Genomic DNA, 16,324 nt, shown 5'->3' with positions numbered 1-16,324 from the left:
TTTTGTGATGTTTAGGGATTTTCATTTTAGTGTCAGCTTTTGATATGACGGTTAAATACACAGCAAGTCATGCGATAAATATGAAGTAATTAGTTTTGTTTCGTTGTATTTATTTTGTCTTTGTTGATGCTATTAGTAAAATTAATGAAAATCCCACTTACAAAAAGTTTTTTGCTGCTTCAGCGTACATTCCGGTATTTTCGGAAATTGCATTCGAAAAGAGGATATCGGCTAACGGATCTTCAAAGCTGTATTAACTTCATGACAGAGAAAATTATGAAAATTCCTTTCAAACCCACTATCGAATTCTTGTAAGCTATTAATTTTAACCATGAAACGTCAACAAAGCACTTACCTGCAGAATGCACACAAAGTAAATCAACATTCATTATATAAAGAATTTGCGTATTACCTACCCCTTGGTGTTGAGAAGTTTGTTCAATATGATTAACGAGGTTTTGGGTCAACTATTTGATTTCCCTCATCTAAGTAGGTGGGCGTAGAAGTGCAACAAAACAACATTATAAATCGTTGGGGATATTTATGGATTCCGGAGTTAAGTCAATGTCCTGATTTTGATTCGACATGCGTCGGTAATATGAGGCAGGTCGCCCTCATACAGCATTGCAATTATTTTTTTCCGCATAAATCCCGCTCTAAAAACACCTTTCAAAGCGTCTAAGTTTTAAGTAAAGCTACCTTCAAGCGACGGCACTTATATCATCTCTATGTATGTCAAAACAGTACTAAAATGTATTGTTGTGTAAATGTAAAATATGAAGTACAGGCTTCATATAATATGCAAGAGAAAGATGTCATGTGCAAGATCCCAAATTAATATTTACGCGCCCGAACTAGCTTTAGTTAAAAAGGAGGTTGAAAAATCTTAACTATAAGTTATACCCCGCTTAGGAGTATGTATATAAGGAAAGTGGAAGCAGTTGCTTGATAAACGTGAGCTTAATTAAATTGCTAACAAAACTTGTATAAAGTAGTTTGTTCCTAAAATGAACTCTTAACTTTTATTAAAACATTATACTCGTTTGTGCATATGCATATTGATTAGCTACTGCATCTGTGTAGTCCTACTTCTTTCCCTGAAACTGCTCAAAAGGACAAAGCAAAGTTAATACAAAACGCCAGTCACGAACCAGCATTTAATGTCTATCCATCAGACTAGATCCACCATTAGAAGTTAGAAGAATAAATTCCATCTAAGTTCCCGAGCTAATTTTGTTTTGTAACGAGTATTTAGAAGTTGTACAAGCCGCAGGGAACTTAATTGCAAGTTAGGTGACACCGTCAGTGCAAATATGCGGCGAAATGCAAGGCATCGCATGACAAATGGGAATTTAATTAAATTGAGAGTAAATCCCGGAAAAAGGCTTGCTGCCGCCTGTGGTGTTTTCTTTTGATTTTTCCTCTGCGAAGATATAGAGAGATTTTGCATTTTAGCAAATGGGCATTTCATCACACGAAGAAACTCATCAAAAAATCAGTTTGTTCATGTTAAGTGCCCAGTTCTGGATAAAGGTTTTTGATACATTCATAAGATTGAATTTCACTAGCCTGCACCTTTCAAAATGGATCTAGCATACATAATGTTTTTCCTTGGAACGATTTTATACAGGGTGTTAATTAGGTATGTAGAGAAACTTTGCATGATGAATCTTAGAAGAATTTTAAGATAAAAATTTCGCCTTCACATGGGTCCGCAAGGGCTATTTTTTCAAGACCCGGTGTATCCTAATTAAAATTGAACTGGCATTTTGATTATATTTTTGAACCATAAAGCGGCACTCTGATGAATTTTTCATCGGCATTTTCATTTGACATACCGCATTTTAATTTTACATAACTTAAACATTTATTCAGTTTTCTGGTTGGTGGTAGAGGGCACAGCATGCTGTGATACACCTGAATTTAAATAAATATTTTTGAATAAAAAACTTATTCACCGTTCATTTTTATCGATAAAATGTACTCTTGACCATCCTCGCTAAAAACTATTTGAGTTTGAACTTTCAACTTCTACCATTAAAATAACAATATACACTATGTAATTCCCTTCTAAAGTGGCAATTTAAAAAAAAAAACAATGGAAGCAAAGCAAGGCTTTGAAAAACAATGCACAGTCTCTATGGCGACAAAATGATAAAATTTAAGTGTATTTTTTAATTTTTTTTGTGTAAGTTTTTGAGTAATAAAAAGTGCGTTGTGTTTAAAATGATCCAATATCCCAATGTAAAAATGACATGCCTACATTTTGTCTCGCTAATGCTCAAACTGCAAGACGAATGAAGCAAGGGCGATTTCTCCACCGAGTGTTTCTAAATGCCCAAACTTTGATTAATATTCATCCAAGAACTTGTGAATCTGGCAGTTTCAAAAGGACGACACATATCCCAGGAAAGCCTGCAACAGTTGAAAGAGTTGAGATTGAAGGAGCAATCATAAATAAAATCAGATAAAAACCGAATCGAATGAAAAAAATGAATGCTCGAAAAATTGCTAATAAAATTTTAAAAGCTTTCTCCCTATCATATGCACCATTTGCTAGTATTTAAGGATTTTCCTCTCAGAGTAGATTTTTGCATTTGGTTACATACTCAATTAGCATCAACCTAGGATTTTTTAAGTAATGTGCTTTTCAAAGATGAAGTTTGATTTTCTTTTTGGGCTATAGAGAACCCGCAAGTATAATTTTCTCTCAGAATTGAATTGGAATCATTGGTTATTACCTTATTGAAGCTTGCATTATTGAAGGTTTTTGGAGGGCGGCATTTCTGAACATTTAGAATATGTTGATTTAAGGACCAAACACAAAACGTGGTTCGTGTACGATGGTGTATCACCACACTTTAGTTTAGTTGTGCGTCAATTTCTTGACAACACCTGCCCTAACCGTTGAGGAGGAAGAGCAAGAACTCATGCATGGCCTCCCAGATCCCCCGACATGTATCCTGCAGATTATATATTGCCATTTATATTTGTAGAATCGAACATTAGGCACTTAATGTTTGACTTCTGTGTACAACGTTTGGAAGGAAAGTAATCTACTCCTCTACTGCACATGTACTGCAGACTTCACATTGGTTGCAAAACACTATCTATTAGCTTTATTGCTTTTCCCTAATGGTGGAAATTGAATCGACAATTTATTCTCTTCAAGTGACAGTATCAGGGACACCTAATGATTAGGTCCTCACTTGCAAAATGATCCTGATACATCATCCCGATTGAATTTTAATAGAGTGCATCTCTACAAAATCGATGTGGAATAATGCAGCATCCATAATCTTTTCCCGGCATTACTCTCAGTTTAATTAAGTTCTCGTTTATCATGCGACGACTTAAGTTTAGCCGCATTTTCGCACTGACGGTGTCACCTAGCTTGTGGCTTGCATAACTCTTCTTAATGCTCATTCCAAGACGCTCTTGGATTTTCACCAGAGGAAAGGATATTTTCGTTTTGGAGCAGAATTCGTCCATAAATGTAATAAAGTTGGGGGGATTGATGAATGCTTTTTCTCTCTACCATAAATCAAGTTTTTTCTTTGACTTCGCTTCAGGTTCGTATATTAAGAGTACTTATTTACTTTTGCAATTAACATCAGCAGATTAGTACCAAAGACACCAATTAAATTGAGAGGAAAGTCGGCATTGAGTGATGATGCATCCTAGGGGGCAGTAAATCATTCTATTCTATTCCATTCTTGTCTCGTGCGCACAACACTTTCCCAGTCAGCTCTTAACGCAATTAAGTTCACATGTGTCCTGCGACGCTTTTGTATTTCGCTGCATTTTCGCACCGAGTGTCACCTAACTTTCAATTAAGTTCCCTGTTGCTTGCAGAACTTCCGAGCGCTCGCTTCAAGACGAACTTGCTTCCAAACTTACTTTTTTTCGATCTGGAACTTTTTTAATGTATTACGATAAGACAATAGACTGATGTTCCTTTTTAGTTGTTGAAATTTGTGAGATTACTTTTAATGGAATTTAGAAGCGAATATGTTTTCCCAATTAGGGCCATGACTCTGAAGCAGCTATAGCAATTCTATGAAAAGGAGTTGCCGCTATTTCGTTTATTGAAAATTCGGACGGTGAAATTATGTACGAACTTCTATAAAATTCGAAAAAGTTTGAACCAGAAATCTAAGTTTCCCGTTTACGTTGGGTAACAAAACTTCGACCCAAAGTCGTATTTATTTATATAAGATATTTCAGTACACGATAAGGAAATAAAATCCTGGCTGAATAAATAATAATACCAAACAATTTCCATTGGACGGTTATTGCTTCTCCCCTAACAATTATTTGTTTTCTAAACCTTAAGCGAGTAGTTTCTGCTCGATTTGCAGAAAAAAATATTCTCGAAGCAGTTCTGTTTGCCTTAAATAAAAATAAATTCTCTGGCATTTTATAAACCACTTCAGATTCTCAACATTTTTGTCGGGACAATAAGCTGAATTTAACTTCATGAAGTGCAGTAAAACTTTTCACTTTGTTTCTGCTGTAATAGATTATACAAGAGCACTTCACGTTAATTGAAGGATTAAAAATAGATTTGTGAATTTTAGTCACAAAATACTGTATAAAACAAACAGGTGCAGGGTCAGCGTTTTTAGTGAAGAAACCGTTTTAGAGGAAAACAACCCATCCTTGTGAGGGACAAAATAATTCGTTTCAAACAGGAAATGGAGTATCTAGGCTTAGCACTACGTAGCAACCTCAAACGGGCGAGAAAAATTTAAACAGTGATGAACCATCCTCAATGAAATATTGCAATGGTCTATTAAGCTACCGTAGGGCGGAGGCCCTAGAGTATTACTGGGCGTGTACAGTTCGATAGTCCAGTCTCATCTGCATTACGAGTTGCTATTCTTTGAAGAAGAGCATAAATGTGCTTTTTCAAAGCTGAAGTCGTTACCATTCCAGATTTACCACCAAAACATGCATTACCAAACCTGTAGCGGGATGGGGCCAACCATATTTTTCAGAAGCAAATACATACCTGTTTTGTATTGCATTGTATTATTTTGCCAGCAGTCGCAAATGAAAGAGTATTCTCAACTTTTAAACTCTTAAAAGGACTCAAATTTTCGATAGTCTATTCGAACTTTTGAGGAAAAGGAGCTTGTGATTGTTTTGCCTTTCTCGCCTATCAATCATGTATATTTTATAAGTACAAAATCGAACCCAGGGACAGGGTCAAGTACAATTTACAAAAGGTTCGTTCTTGCATTAATAATAAGCGGCATCAAAAGAGGGTGTTTCAAGAGTAATAATACCGCCGGCATTTCCACCCCTTTTTCTTTATATTGATTAACCTGTGCTTAGGTTTAATTACCTTATTTTTGTTGATTTTACGTTCAAGTAAACATAAATAATTAATGGAAAATATGTTAATGTTTCCTTCGACGTAAGCTTTATTAAAGGGTAAATAAATACGTTGCCCAGTATCAAGGTTCTGATAAATTAATGAACCGACATTTCACGTTGAATTTATTCGGAAAAATCGAAGTATCCGGTAGGTACAAAAACTAGGTAATGGCCAACTCAATATAAAATACATCGATTTTTATTTTATGCATTTTATAGCAAAGCGCTTCAGGTAATGTGGGTAAAACTAATCGTTTCATTGTTATTTCTTTACTCCATAAAATGTGATTAAAGCGGTCATATTGATTTATCAAAAGGGCATAACCCTCCTTCAAAGCTAAAAACCTAATAATCTAACTCTAGAAATCTTTTTACCTACAAACCAGATTTTGTTATGTAAGTTTTAAAGTCAAGTTTATCTTTCAGCGAACATTTAGAAGTTGCGCAGAGCTTTGGGAAAGTTAATTGGAACTTAGATGACACCGTCATTTAAGCAGAATGTTTAAGTTTTTGCCAAGCAACGCGTTTTGTAGCACTGCGAACTTTTAGACATATTGTAATTATTTTTAAAATTTGTTGGTTTCAGCAAGTTTTAGTTCTGCTAGTTTGTGTTAGAGTAAATCGCATTTTGCGCCCCAATTTTAACACAAAGGGGCGTGCAAGGAAACCGTCATGTTGTAACACACTCAGTTGCCTAGGATTGAGTTAGATGACAAAGTTCAATATTGCGTGTCCACAAATGTTAAAATGACCACAAAAATCGCTAGAAGTATTTTGGAATTAAATTTGTAAACTCAAAAAAAGTGTGGCCCACCACTCGGACGTCAGGGTTAAATAGTTCCATTTCTTATATCAAAATAATAAACTTTTATTGTGGTGTAAAAGGGCGTGGGCGATTCCCCGTGGGTGGTCTGGAACACAAGCAAGCTTTGCATACAAGTTAGGTAAGCTTGCTCATGTGTGTAAATACATTTTATCTATCTACTTTAGCGCTATTTAAACGAATTACCGACTCCACCAGAAAAGGTAATTAAAAAAGTGCTCGCTCAGAACGTATTATTAATGGGTGTTGCAGTTTTTACGAAGTGTTCAGAATTTTTCTTTCGAGTGTAAAAAGTTTTAAGCAGCTTAAAGAACAACTTAAATACATTAAAAAGTTTTAAGGTTCTGAACCGTAATAATTAATTTCCAAAATTGCTCCTATATGCGACCTATATTTTTAGGAACAACATGGGAAAGTTGTTAGCTCCCATTAAGTTCGGGGATACACGTGTAAATAAAGTGAAGCCCTTTTGAAAATATTCCATTTAAGCGTCAAGTACGGTTCTATTACGAAATATGACAAATACTGGTATTTATCATACGCGGATATTACACTATTCGAATCATATTAGTGTTTGAAATAACGAATTTGTGTGAATTTGCCAGCTTTAAATGTGGTAACAGGAAAACTGTGTGTGCCCTAACACTGTGAGGGTATATCAGATAAGCGAATTGAATAATCCTATATTCAATCAAATTTTCACTGGACACTGACCATCAAAAACCTCCAACAGCATTAACGCGCACACGTTGTGATGTGTATATTCAATTAAATGACAAACCCAACTGCTGTACATAATTTATTGTCGAATAGTCACACAGTGAAAATAAAACCGGGATTAAAACCAAAAGTTACTTCCCCCCTTTAAAAAGGGAACCCGTACCGTGCTCCCATCTGACGTATGTATATCAGCCATAGACACATTGTTTCGGGTAACATATCAACTATATTAAAAAATAAAATAAAAAATAAATCCAGCGATGCGAAATTTTTAACGTGGCCCGTCACTCAATCTTAAATTTGGAGAAGTTTACACCTAAAGGATTGTTTTTCCATCCGGGACTTTTACGTCATGTAACATGAAAATTAGCGATTCACTGCCACAATTTGTTTGAAAAATGTAATGCTATTGCGAAAACAGATAAAAACCATTTGGGCCTATTTTGTGGCAGGAACTTAAATGGATTTTGTTAATGCATATTAGTACGTTTTTAAAACCCTTGATCCCATAGAGTGGTTTTTTCAGCTAGTTTTAATTGAAACTAGCTGAAAATTGACATAATCGTTATTTATATTAAGTAGTTACGATTGTATTTGTCGAATTGTACCGTTCATTGAATATTTAGTGCCATTCGACACTGTTACCTGGGATTCGATAGATTAATAATTCAAAAATGAAATTTCATATTTTGTGAGTCCATTTTATAAAAAAAAAAACTCAAAATGATTTTAATTTTTAATTGTTTATCCAACAAATTTAGGAAAAAAAGAGAAACCCCGTAATGGATAAAGGCTATGATCTACTTAACTGGGTAGCTAATACCATAAGACAATTTATCAAATTGGCTATTCGTCGTGAAAATACCCCGAGAAGAGCAGCTTTTATTGGACAGATCAATACGGAACTAATTTCGAGATTAAGGACAGCTTGGTGTTAAAACTATGACTTCTGTGATGAATTTATCATAGTCTCGCTGTAAAGGTAGCGCCTGTAGCTGGTTTATAATGTACAACATTAAAGAGAAGTCCGATTCCAGTGTTTTTTGTCGTGAATTGAAGCTTCCTCGCGATTGCGGCTCCAGATCTACTGCTCTACCGCTGCGCCAGCCCTTAGAGGGTTTAAAGCGACAATCTGGAGTTGGCTTTATAACGTGATTTTTTTTGTGGAATTAAATAGTAAATTGTTCCGATCGTGAAACCGCTATTTCAGAATGTTAAGTGACTCGTGACATTTCTGCTATTATCCGAGCAGTCTTCACATAATTCGGAGCACGAAAGCACTAAACTGATGAAGTAGTGACGCGGCAGGTTCCTGCTGTGGCCACTTTTTATTCCTGTAACTGCTTCAGGCTGCGCCGAACTAAGAGAATTAAAACTGCTGATTCAGGAATACCTGCTGTGGATCCTGCTGAGCAATTCCAGTCTGTAGGAAACCTTTATGAACCTCCTTTGCAGGATGGTCAAAAATTAATTGGATGGAATCATAAGGGTCAATGCCGTTTGCCAGCACACTCAAATACAATTCTCTTAAAGGATTTTAAAAATGAAATTAAGAACAAATTGCGTCATTCACGATAACAGACGATGGATTATCAATTGATTTATAAGACTGCCCACGGTGTTCCATTAACAAATGTCATCGGCTGTATCTCAGAATCTTCAAAATCCTTTGATGTCGCTTTTGTGGTTTCGAGCAGAACTGATAACGCTGTAATATCGAAAATATTTTTAAAGCGTTTTTCTTGGTCATATTCCTTAACAAGATTTTTGTATGACGGTTCTACCATTTCTAATTTCTGAGATGACCTCCGTTAATGGAACGGCCTCTGCAGGCATTCGGATAACTGCTGCAGCTTTCAATTTGACGTTAGGGATACTTCCGAGGAGAAAAGCACTTCCTGTCAATATTTTATACATGATAATGAGCTTATGTATATATTTTATTTAACGAACGCAAGAGAAAAACAACATTGATATTACCTCCACTCTTCACATTGGTAATACCCCTACTTTCCACATATGACTCGAAGATTTTGCCATTTATTTACCTGGCAATTCGTTGTTTCAGGAGAAAAATATGAAGCCGTCTCCACTGATAACGGTTACAAGAAATATATGCTGCTCAAAATCCGGAAAGTCAACAAAAATGACTTTGGATCCTATAAATGTGTAGCCAAAAACTCTCTAGGAGAAACGGATGGCGTTATCAAATTGGAAGGTAAGATGTTTAGTACAGTCACTCAAGTAACTTATATTTCGTTTTGATTTTAGAAATCCCGGCTCCTACCACGGTCAGGATAATCACGCATCAGGCCACTTCTTCGCAAATTAAGAAAGGTATTTATGTTTGGTCGACCTGCAACTAAACAACACGGAAAATTTTGTCATTTACATTAGAAACAATATTTTTTTTAAACAATATTTTCCAATATGTAACAATGCACCTCGTAAGCAAAAGACGAAGAATTCGCTGAAAAATAATATTTAAAGTAGCAACCGAATTACAGTAACGAAGATTTTTATTCACCTCGCACTACGGGAAGGAAGTTGAAAGTTGGGACAAAATTTTCACAATAAAATTTCGTTTTCTTCGACAATTGAAAAAGAATTATGTCTCTGCAGGTACGTCAGTGCGAGGAGAGGAAACTAACTCCGAGAACAAGTTTGACGAATCCAGGACATCAGGTCAGAGAGTTTTCCTTTTGTTAAAAATTCTCCCCTTCGTAAAAGTTTTTTTATTAGTTCCAAATCTCGAACTAAGTTATTGGCTTATTAGAGCTATACCTAATAAACTGTGAGGAGGGTTATTTGCGTTCACAAGCAGAATCTGGGGAAAAATGTGTATATATATACTTACAGAAAACTTCTTATGTACGAAGCGTCTTACATAATTATACATTTCGTTTTTCCTATGTAGATTATTCGGCTATTACCGGCGAGATGCGTTAAATAATGACCCACTAAACCCCATTTTGTATTGGAACAGACAAAACTTAATCGATATTGTAAGGTAAAAAATGCAATTTAATGAAACATCCTCAAAACTAAAATTCTACTCCTGAATACAAATGATTAAAAAATTCTAATGAAAGACCTCATTATAGACGTTTTCTGCGACAAGGGAAAACGAAAACAGCGATTGCGGATGCAGTAAGTGTCCTATATATGAAAATTATCTTGTCTAGTTCTCTATTTGAATTGCAGCCTGGAATAGCAAGTAAAGAAGGAACAGATATAAAGGCAGCCAATTGATTCGAACGTAACGTAGAAATCATAATATTTGAATATACGTCTTTGAAGATTTAGATAGTTAGGCTGCGCGGAAATTCTCTTTCGGTTGAAAGTAAATCGAACAAATAATTTTATTTTGTCTCCTGTTTTAACGTTATATAAATATTTCCTAAATAAAATTCGTTGATTTATCCCGCTGCGGTAAAAAGAAATTAATTTAAATTAAATTAGACTTTTATTATCTTAATATATGCCCGCTACGTGGAAACGTTGCGACTGAGTTGGGCCTTTAAGATACTAGGGGAAGTAGCCCTTGGGCTGAGGTCTTTGGTGTTGCGGGGAATAAAATTCTTCTGAAGTTCTGAAATACACTAAGACGTTTCGACGCTGATTGTCGTCTTTATAAGTGTACTACAACATGAGGCGCAAGTCAGTAATAACAGACACAGAAAAATAGAAGTAAAGTAACAATAGCAAAACTAACTAAATAAAGTCATAATAAACTTCAAAATTGTTTTATTAGTTGGTTTTCAATTTTTGGTCCTCGTCATTACTAGTTTGAGCTCCTTGTTGCAATATACTGAAGAAGACGCCTATCAGCGCCGAAACGTCCAAAGAGATGCTTAAAAATTTTGACGAATTTTGAACCTTGCTACACAAAGAACCACAACCCAAGAACCACTTCCCATATTATCTTAAAACTTACATAAACATACATTTAAACCGCAGGGTATTATGTGCTGAGGAGACGTTCCCCTTCCTTGGAAAGTAAATTGTACAAATAATTATATTCTCCTTTCTGTTCTCTTCTTATCATTATACAAATATCTCATCGTTATGTCTCATTGAAAGATAATTTCAAACGACTTCCTTGCCCTGAAGCAAAGCTAACCTTTTAATTGTTTTCTGGATCATTTGGCTCTTGTCGGGGTTAAAATAGCGCCATTCTTTATACAAAATGTTCTGAACAGAAAGTTACATATCGCCACCTTCACTTAAATGTTTTCAGTCGAAGGATTTTTCAGCCCGTCATGTTCTAACAAACACGTTCTCTCTCAAAATAGCAAAATGTAGCAAAGCGGTATTGATGTTTTCCGCAACTAAGAGAAATAAGAACAGGAATGCCGTAAATGTGTTTTATATGAAAATGCCCCTACCTCTGGATTCGAATTCCATTGAAAATGTTTAAACAAGGAGCAGGCGATTGGCTCCAAATTGTAATATTTGAAATTGCTGAAAGAGCAATAGAAATATTTTACAGGATTAGCATTAAAGATGGAATATTTTACGTAAAGTGTATAATGATCAAGATTTGGAAGAAAATTAGATGAGAAGTGGAACAAGGCGGATTCAGGGACCTCACGAAGCAGTTATTCGCAAACATTCTCAAATATAACAAAGCGGCTCTCAGTGACCATGTAGAGGCTTCGATCACATTACATGCTGAAAATCTTTACCCCTTACACTCGATTCCGGATGTGTTCCTTCAACCCCATTACTTAAAGGTTCTTCGCTGCACGTGCAGATACTTTAAAATTTGAATCAGGCCGTTTATTATCTCGATACTTCCAAAACCATATTTTCAGATCTTTGCTACGGCAAGCAAAACTCTTCATTCAATCCTTTATTAATACAAGCCGGTTTTAATACGCAACAAGAAGCATTTAGACACGTAATTGATTCCATGTCAGATCGAACCTAAAATGGCTTAAATAAGCCTTTGAAATATTAAATAGCTGAACTGTGCGAGTTTTTATATTTTCATTTGTTGAAAATTGAATAAATGCAATTCAAAGGAAAATTTAACTAGTCTCTTTCTTTTTAAAGGGGAAATTTAATTATATGCTGAAAATAAGCTGAAAGGGTATTGGAAATGTCAGTGAAGACACGCAATAAAGATGTATCGATTGCCGGGAGACTAATGATCTCTGTGATTTTCACTGTACGGTTTTAAGTATAGAAATGAATATTGGAAATTTGGGAAAAACAGCGAATTCACATATGTATTTATTACCCGGAGTGCGTAACTGGAGAGAGCATAACGGAAAAGCTAAAGTAAAGGTAATTGATATCAAATACGCTTTAGTAGTATTCGAATTCATTTGAGGAATTTTGCATTCTATATCAATCAGCTTCATGTCGCGTAATGAAACTTTCGCTTCACTCACTATTGTATATCTCTGTCACTGGTGCTATAAGTGTGGTCATTAAACTGTCGCATTTTAATTGGTAATTCTCAGCTCCCCGGGAAAATAGTAAATTAATTTGATGCCTGTCCTTTGAGTCCTAATCCAAAAATCATGGATTTTCCATTACTCTCCTCCTCCGGTGCACTAAAACGCTTTTAAATAATTATAACCAAAATTTATGGTTCAAAGCATTGTTTTCTGTTGTTTCAGAATATGATTATGACACTGAATACACTCTTCCTTCGAACGGCCCTCCCCCAATCAAAGAGCCTCCAGTCACAGGATCAGCGAGTTCAAAGTGTTGCGCCATATTAATCTTTATGTCGTGTGTATACGTAATAGTGATTCTAAGTTCCTATAATCTTAATTTCGTTTCAAGCTGAATTTAACTTTTGACGGTGGCTGATAGATTAGATTGAGTAGATTTCTACTATTATCTGATTAGGAATTTAAGTAGTGTGAGTGAGCTGAAACGTTGTTTCTGTTAGAGCGTCAAAAGTGTACATACATGAACGGTGAGGGCGACCTTTGCTTGAAAATTTTGGTCCGTTTTTAATTTTCATTCGGGTTCTAGGGCTTTTTCACACAACGTCAGTTCGCTAAATAAACGTTTGTAACATATTTATTACCTTGACTCCAGGGAGATATACGTTATCTCAAATCAGTGAGGGTGCTTCAAAGGTGTGTATTCGTAATAATGGTAGGTATAGGACGCGTGCAATTGTATAAAGATATACTTACGTATGTAAATATACAAGTGTATCCTGGATAGTAAAACATATAATTATGATGATCATATCAAGGGATCATATCAAGGGAAATACTATTGTTTTCAACGCAAACCGCCCTAGCAAATATACCTGCTCACCAAGTGGGTACTATTTTTATCTGTAGATTGTGTGAGAGTTCTACAATTTTTAGACAATATCACTGTACATTGTGTATGTAAACCTTATAAACCCATAATAAGGTTGTAAATAGTGTACTGGTGCAAATAATTGTTTCCGTCTAAAAATCATGGGAATCGTTGTGCTTTTTCCAAGGTAAAACAGTATCAACATAAATTTTAATTTTAAATATGGACGCTGGCATAGAAGAAAATAATAAACACAAAATTGCAATTTACGAATGTAAATCGTGATTTAAACTCGAAATTAACAGGTACTTCTCTTCGAAATTCCTTAGGAATAACACCATTTCAACTTGGAATTTCATAGATAATTTGAAATTTAATAAGCGTTGTAGATGGGCTCGCCGGTTTATTATTATCACTGCGAATTATTTGGGAACGGAAAGGCATGTAGTCTGAATCCATTCTGTTTCAAGGGCATCAGGCGATTATTTAGTTCGGTCGTTTGGGCAAATAACTACGAAGCTGCTTTGTTAAATTATAATACCACTCACGATTTGTATTGCACTGATTTTCAGACAACAGTTGTCCTAAATTTTACTTTTTTTCGAGCATGGTCTAATGGAATTGTTCGCTGACGTTTCGTCCACAGTGTTAATGATCGCAGATAATATCCAGTGCAATGAATTTATATACACGTATCACCAGTTCAAGTCAGAACATCGAAATTATGCAAGTGGGAGAAGAACCGCATAAGGTTTAATATGCCTCCTACAAAGATCAATGAAGTGGGCGGAGTCAATCCAGTTGCCAGATCTTTCACTGCTTCAGAATTTTTACTAACATAATTTCTAGTGATGGATTAAATTAGTTCCGAATTGTTATTTATTTATAAGTTATTGCACGTTCGCCCATTGAAGCATAATTTAGTTACGTCATTAATGCATATGATGATCTGAATTCGCTGCTATTTGTTCATCATGTTTCGCCGGCTCCAAAACTGGACCGTCAACAGTGGTTGTAGTTTCGAGACGAAAAAAAATATCGGAAACTAAATAAACTGCCCAGTGCAGGTAAAGAATGTGAGGAATTTCGATTTTAACCCGCATTTATTTACATCGGTGTTTTTGCTCTGATATTTAAAAAAAAATCCATCGCTGCGAAGGTAACGAAATCGATACCCATCTAAACATCGAAGTAGAGACGTACCCACTTCTCTGTTAGTCTTTCTTAGGGGCATATGACACCTTGTGCGGTCCTTCTCCCACTTGCTCAATTCCTATGTTCGGGCTTGACCTGGTGATACCTGTATATGGATGGTATGGCATGGATAACTCTGAGAAATTTACGAGATAGAAAAATTGATGAAATGGAGAAAGCTAAAAAATTTTTAATCGCTGCCGTTTTGAAAACTATTTTAAGTTTTTTCGACAATTTACAAACTGAAATTTTCGAAAAAACACTTTTTTCCTAAATTAAAAACGTATTTTACATCTGAAAAAGCATCATTAGGACAACTTTTTGCGAGCTCTCCATTGGCGCATTTTCTTTTCAGTTGCGACGCTTCGGTTCTGAGATATGAACGTTAACTCTTATTTTAATAGCATTGATTTCGTTCTAGAAATTAAATCTCTGGCCATGGCGAATTATTTAATGGAACTCTATCCCGAAAGGCCGCAGTCAGGCGCAGAATTATTCAGGAAGCTTGTAATGAACATAAAACATTTTAGACGCTTTTAAGGCCCACTGCGAAGCATTATCAAATCCGCGAACTAAAAAAAATAAGTTCGTGTTGATGTCATAGAACCCAAACATCGCATAGCAACTAAAAATTGAATCCTCCGGCGAATAGCTTGGAAAAAATCAATTAAAGAAAAATTTCGCTATTTACCTTATCGCCTTTAATAACGCCCATGGCGGTCGTGGACGAAATGTCAGGAAGTAATTCCATTGGGCTACAGCTCATATGCTCGGAAAATATTTCCAATTGTATTTTCATCGGTCGTCAAAGGGTCTGATTAAATTAGAACATTCAGTGGCTTCCAGGATTTCCATATTTTTTGATATTTTAATTTCAAACCGAGTTCTCTCCGTGGTCTAATCGAATGCGAACATCAACCTGATTTCATTTCCAATCACAATGGCTATTAAAAAATTCTGCCTCGGTGCACCAGTAAATAAAACTGCCAACAAAAGTAAAAGAGCCCAAATGGCATACGTTCCTGACTAAAGCAAATGCCTATTAGAGCGGCGAACGTACTTCTATGTATACAAACTACGTTTGTGCGTATAATATGACACAAACAATAGATTTCTTCCTTGAATCAAAAAGGTCACTTGGCAGATCAATAAGAGCACATATTCCATCGAAATTCGTCCTTTAATCTTGAAATTTGACATTGGCTATATTCACATAACGCTCCTTAATGTTGAGGAGGATTGTTGATGGCAGAAGAGGGCTGAGCGCGTTCTCTAACGCAGTGAGTGCGTTGATCAAATTTTACATGATGCGTTAAAAAGTTTACACCAGTACGCATAATACATATTTGTTGATATGTAACATATCGACGAGCTGAGACTGAACTTATACATACTATTGTAAATATTGTAAATAACCTTAAGTTTATAGCAACATGTCGACTGTTGTAAGCTACTGAAGCATTGCCTGTTCGGTAAGAATCATCAACGACAGCAAGGTTTTAAGGTGTAAATTAAAAGTACAAAGTGTATACCTACTGTAAATGTTAAGCTTAAGGTTGTCTGTACATATAAGTTAAATGCTGAAACAATAATTTAAACCTATCATGCATGGTTCGATTTGATTGATTTTCAAATCGTGTAGAGTATTCCGTTAGATCTTAGGACTGAAAGTTTAAATTTTGCTTTTGTCTCCTAAATGTAAAAGAAATTGTATCACCATATCAACTAGAAATACCTCAGAGAAAATTATTTTCACCTAATTAGGTAAATATAACGATAACGGTTTGTGAATAAGAATTAAGTTTATTATTGTGGTTATATACGCCGACTTTCAACGATAAACTTTTAGCCCTAAAATATATACATATATATATATATACATATATATATTAAGATCAATGCCAAAAATAGATATATTCGTAAATTCAA

The 16,324-nt window shown here is 35.3% G+C and overlaps 1 protein-coding gene across 3 annotated transcripts in view; it reads left to right on the top strand.

The window, feature by feature from the left end:
- LOC136414756 (neurotrimin-like) overlaps positions 1–16,324 on the top strand; it is a 76,138-nt gene extending 59,814 nt beyond the window's left edge. The window contains exons 8-11 of one of the 3 annotated variants that reach the window (XM_066398937.1): positions 8,997–9,143; positions 9,197–9,262; positions 9,548–9,610; positions 12,556–16,324. In XM_066398937.1, coding sequence (XP_066255034.1) covers positions 8,997–9,143; positions 9,197–9,262; positions 9,548–9,610; positions 12,556–12,728 — 449 coding nt within the window. In that variant the 3' untranslated portion in view covers positions 12,729–16,324. Of the gene's footprint in view, positions 1–8,993; positions 9,144–9,196; positions 9,263–9,547; positions 9,611–12,555 lie in introns of all 3 variants that reach the window. The other 2 variants (XM_066398936.1, XM_066398938.1) reach the window with 2 other exon arrangements.

Source organism: Euwallacea similis, chromosome 18, assembly GCF_039881205.1.
Source record: "Euwallacea similis isolate ESF13 chromosome 18, ESF131.1, whole genome shotgun sequence".
Classification (NCBI taxonomy): Eukaryota; Metazoa; Arthropoda; class Insecta; order Coleoptera; family Curculionidae; genus Euwallacea; species Euwallacea similis.
This window is presented reverse-complemented; position numbering and strand designations above follow the sequence as displayed.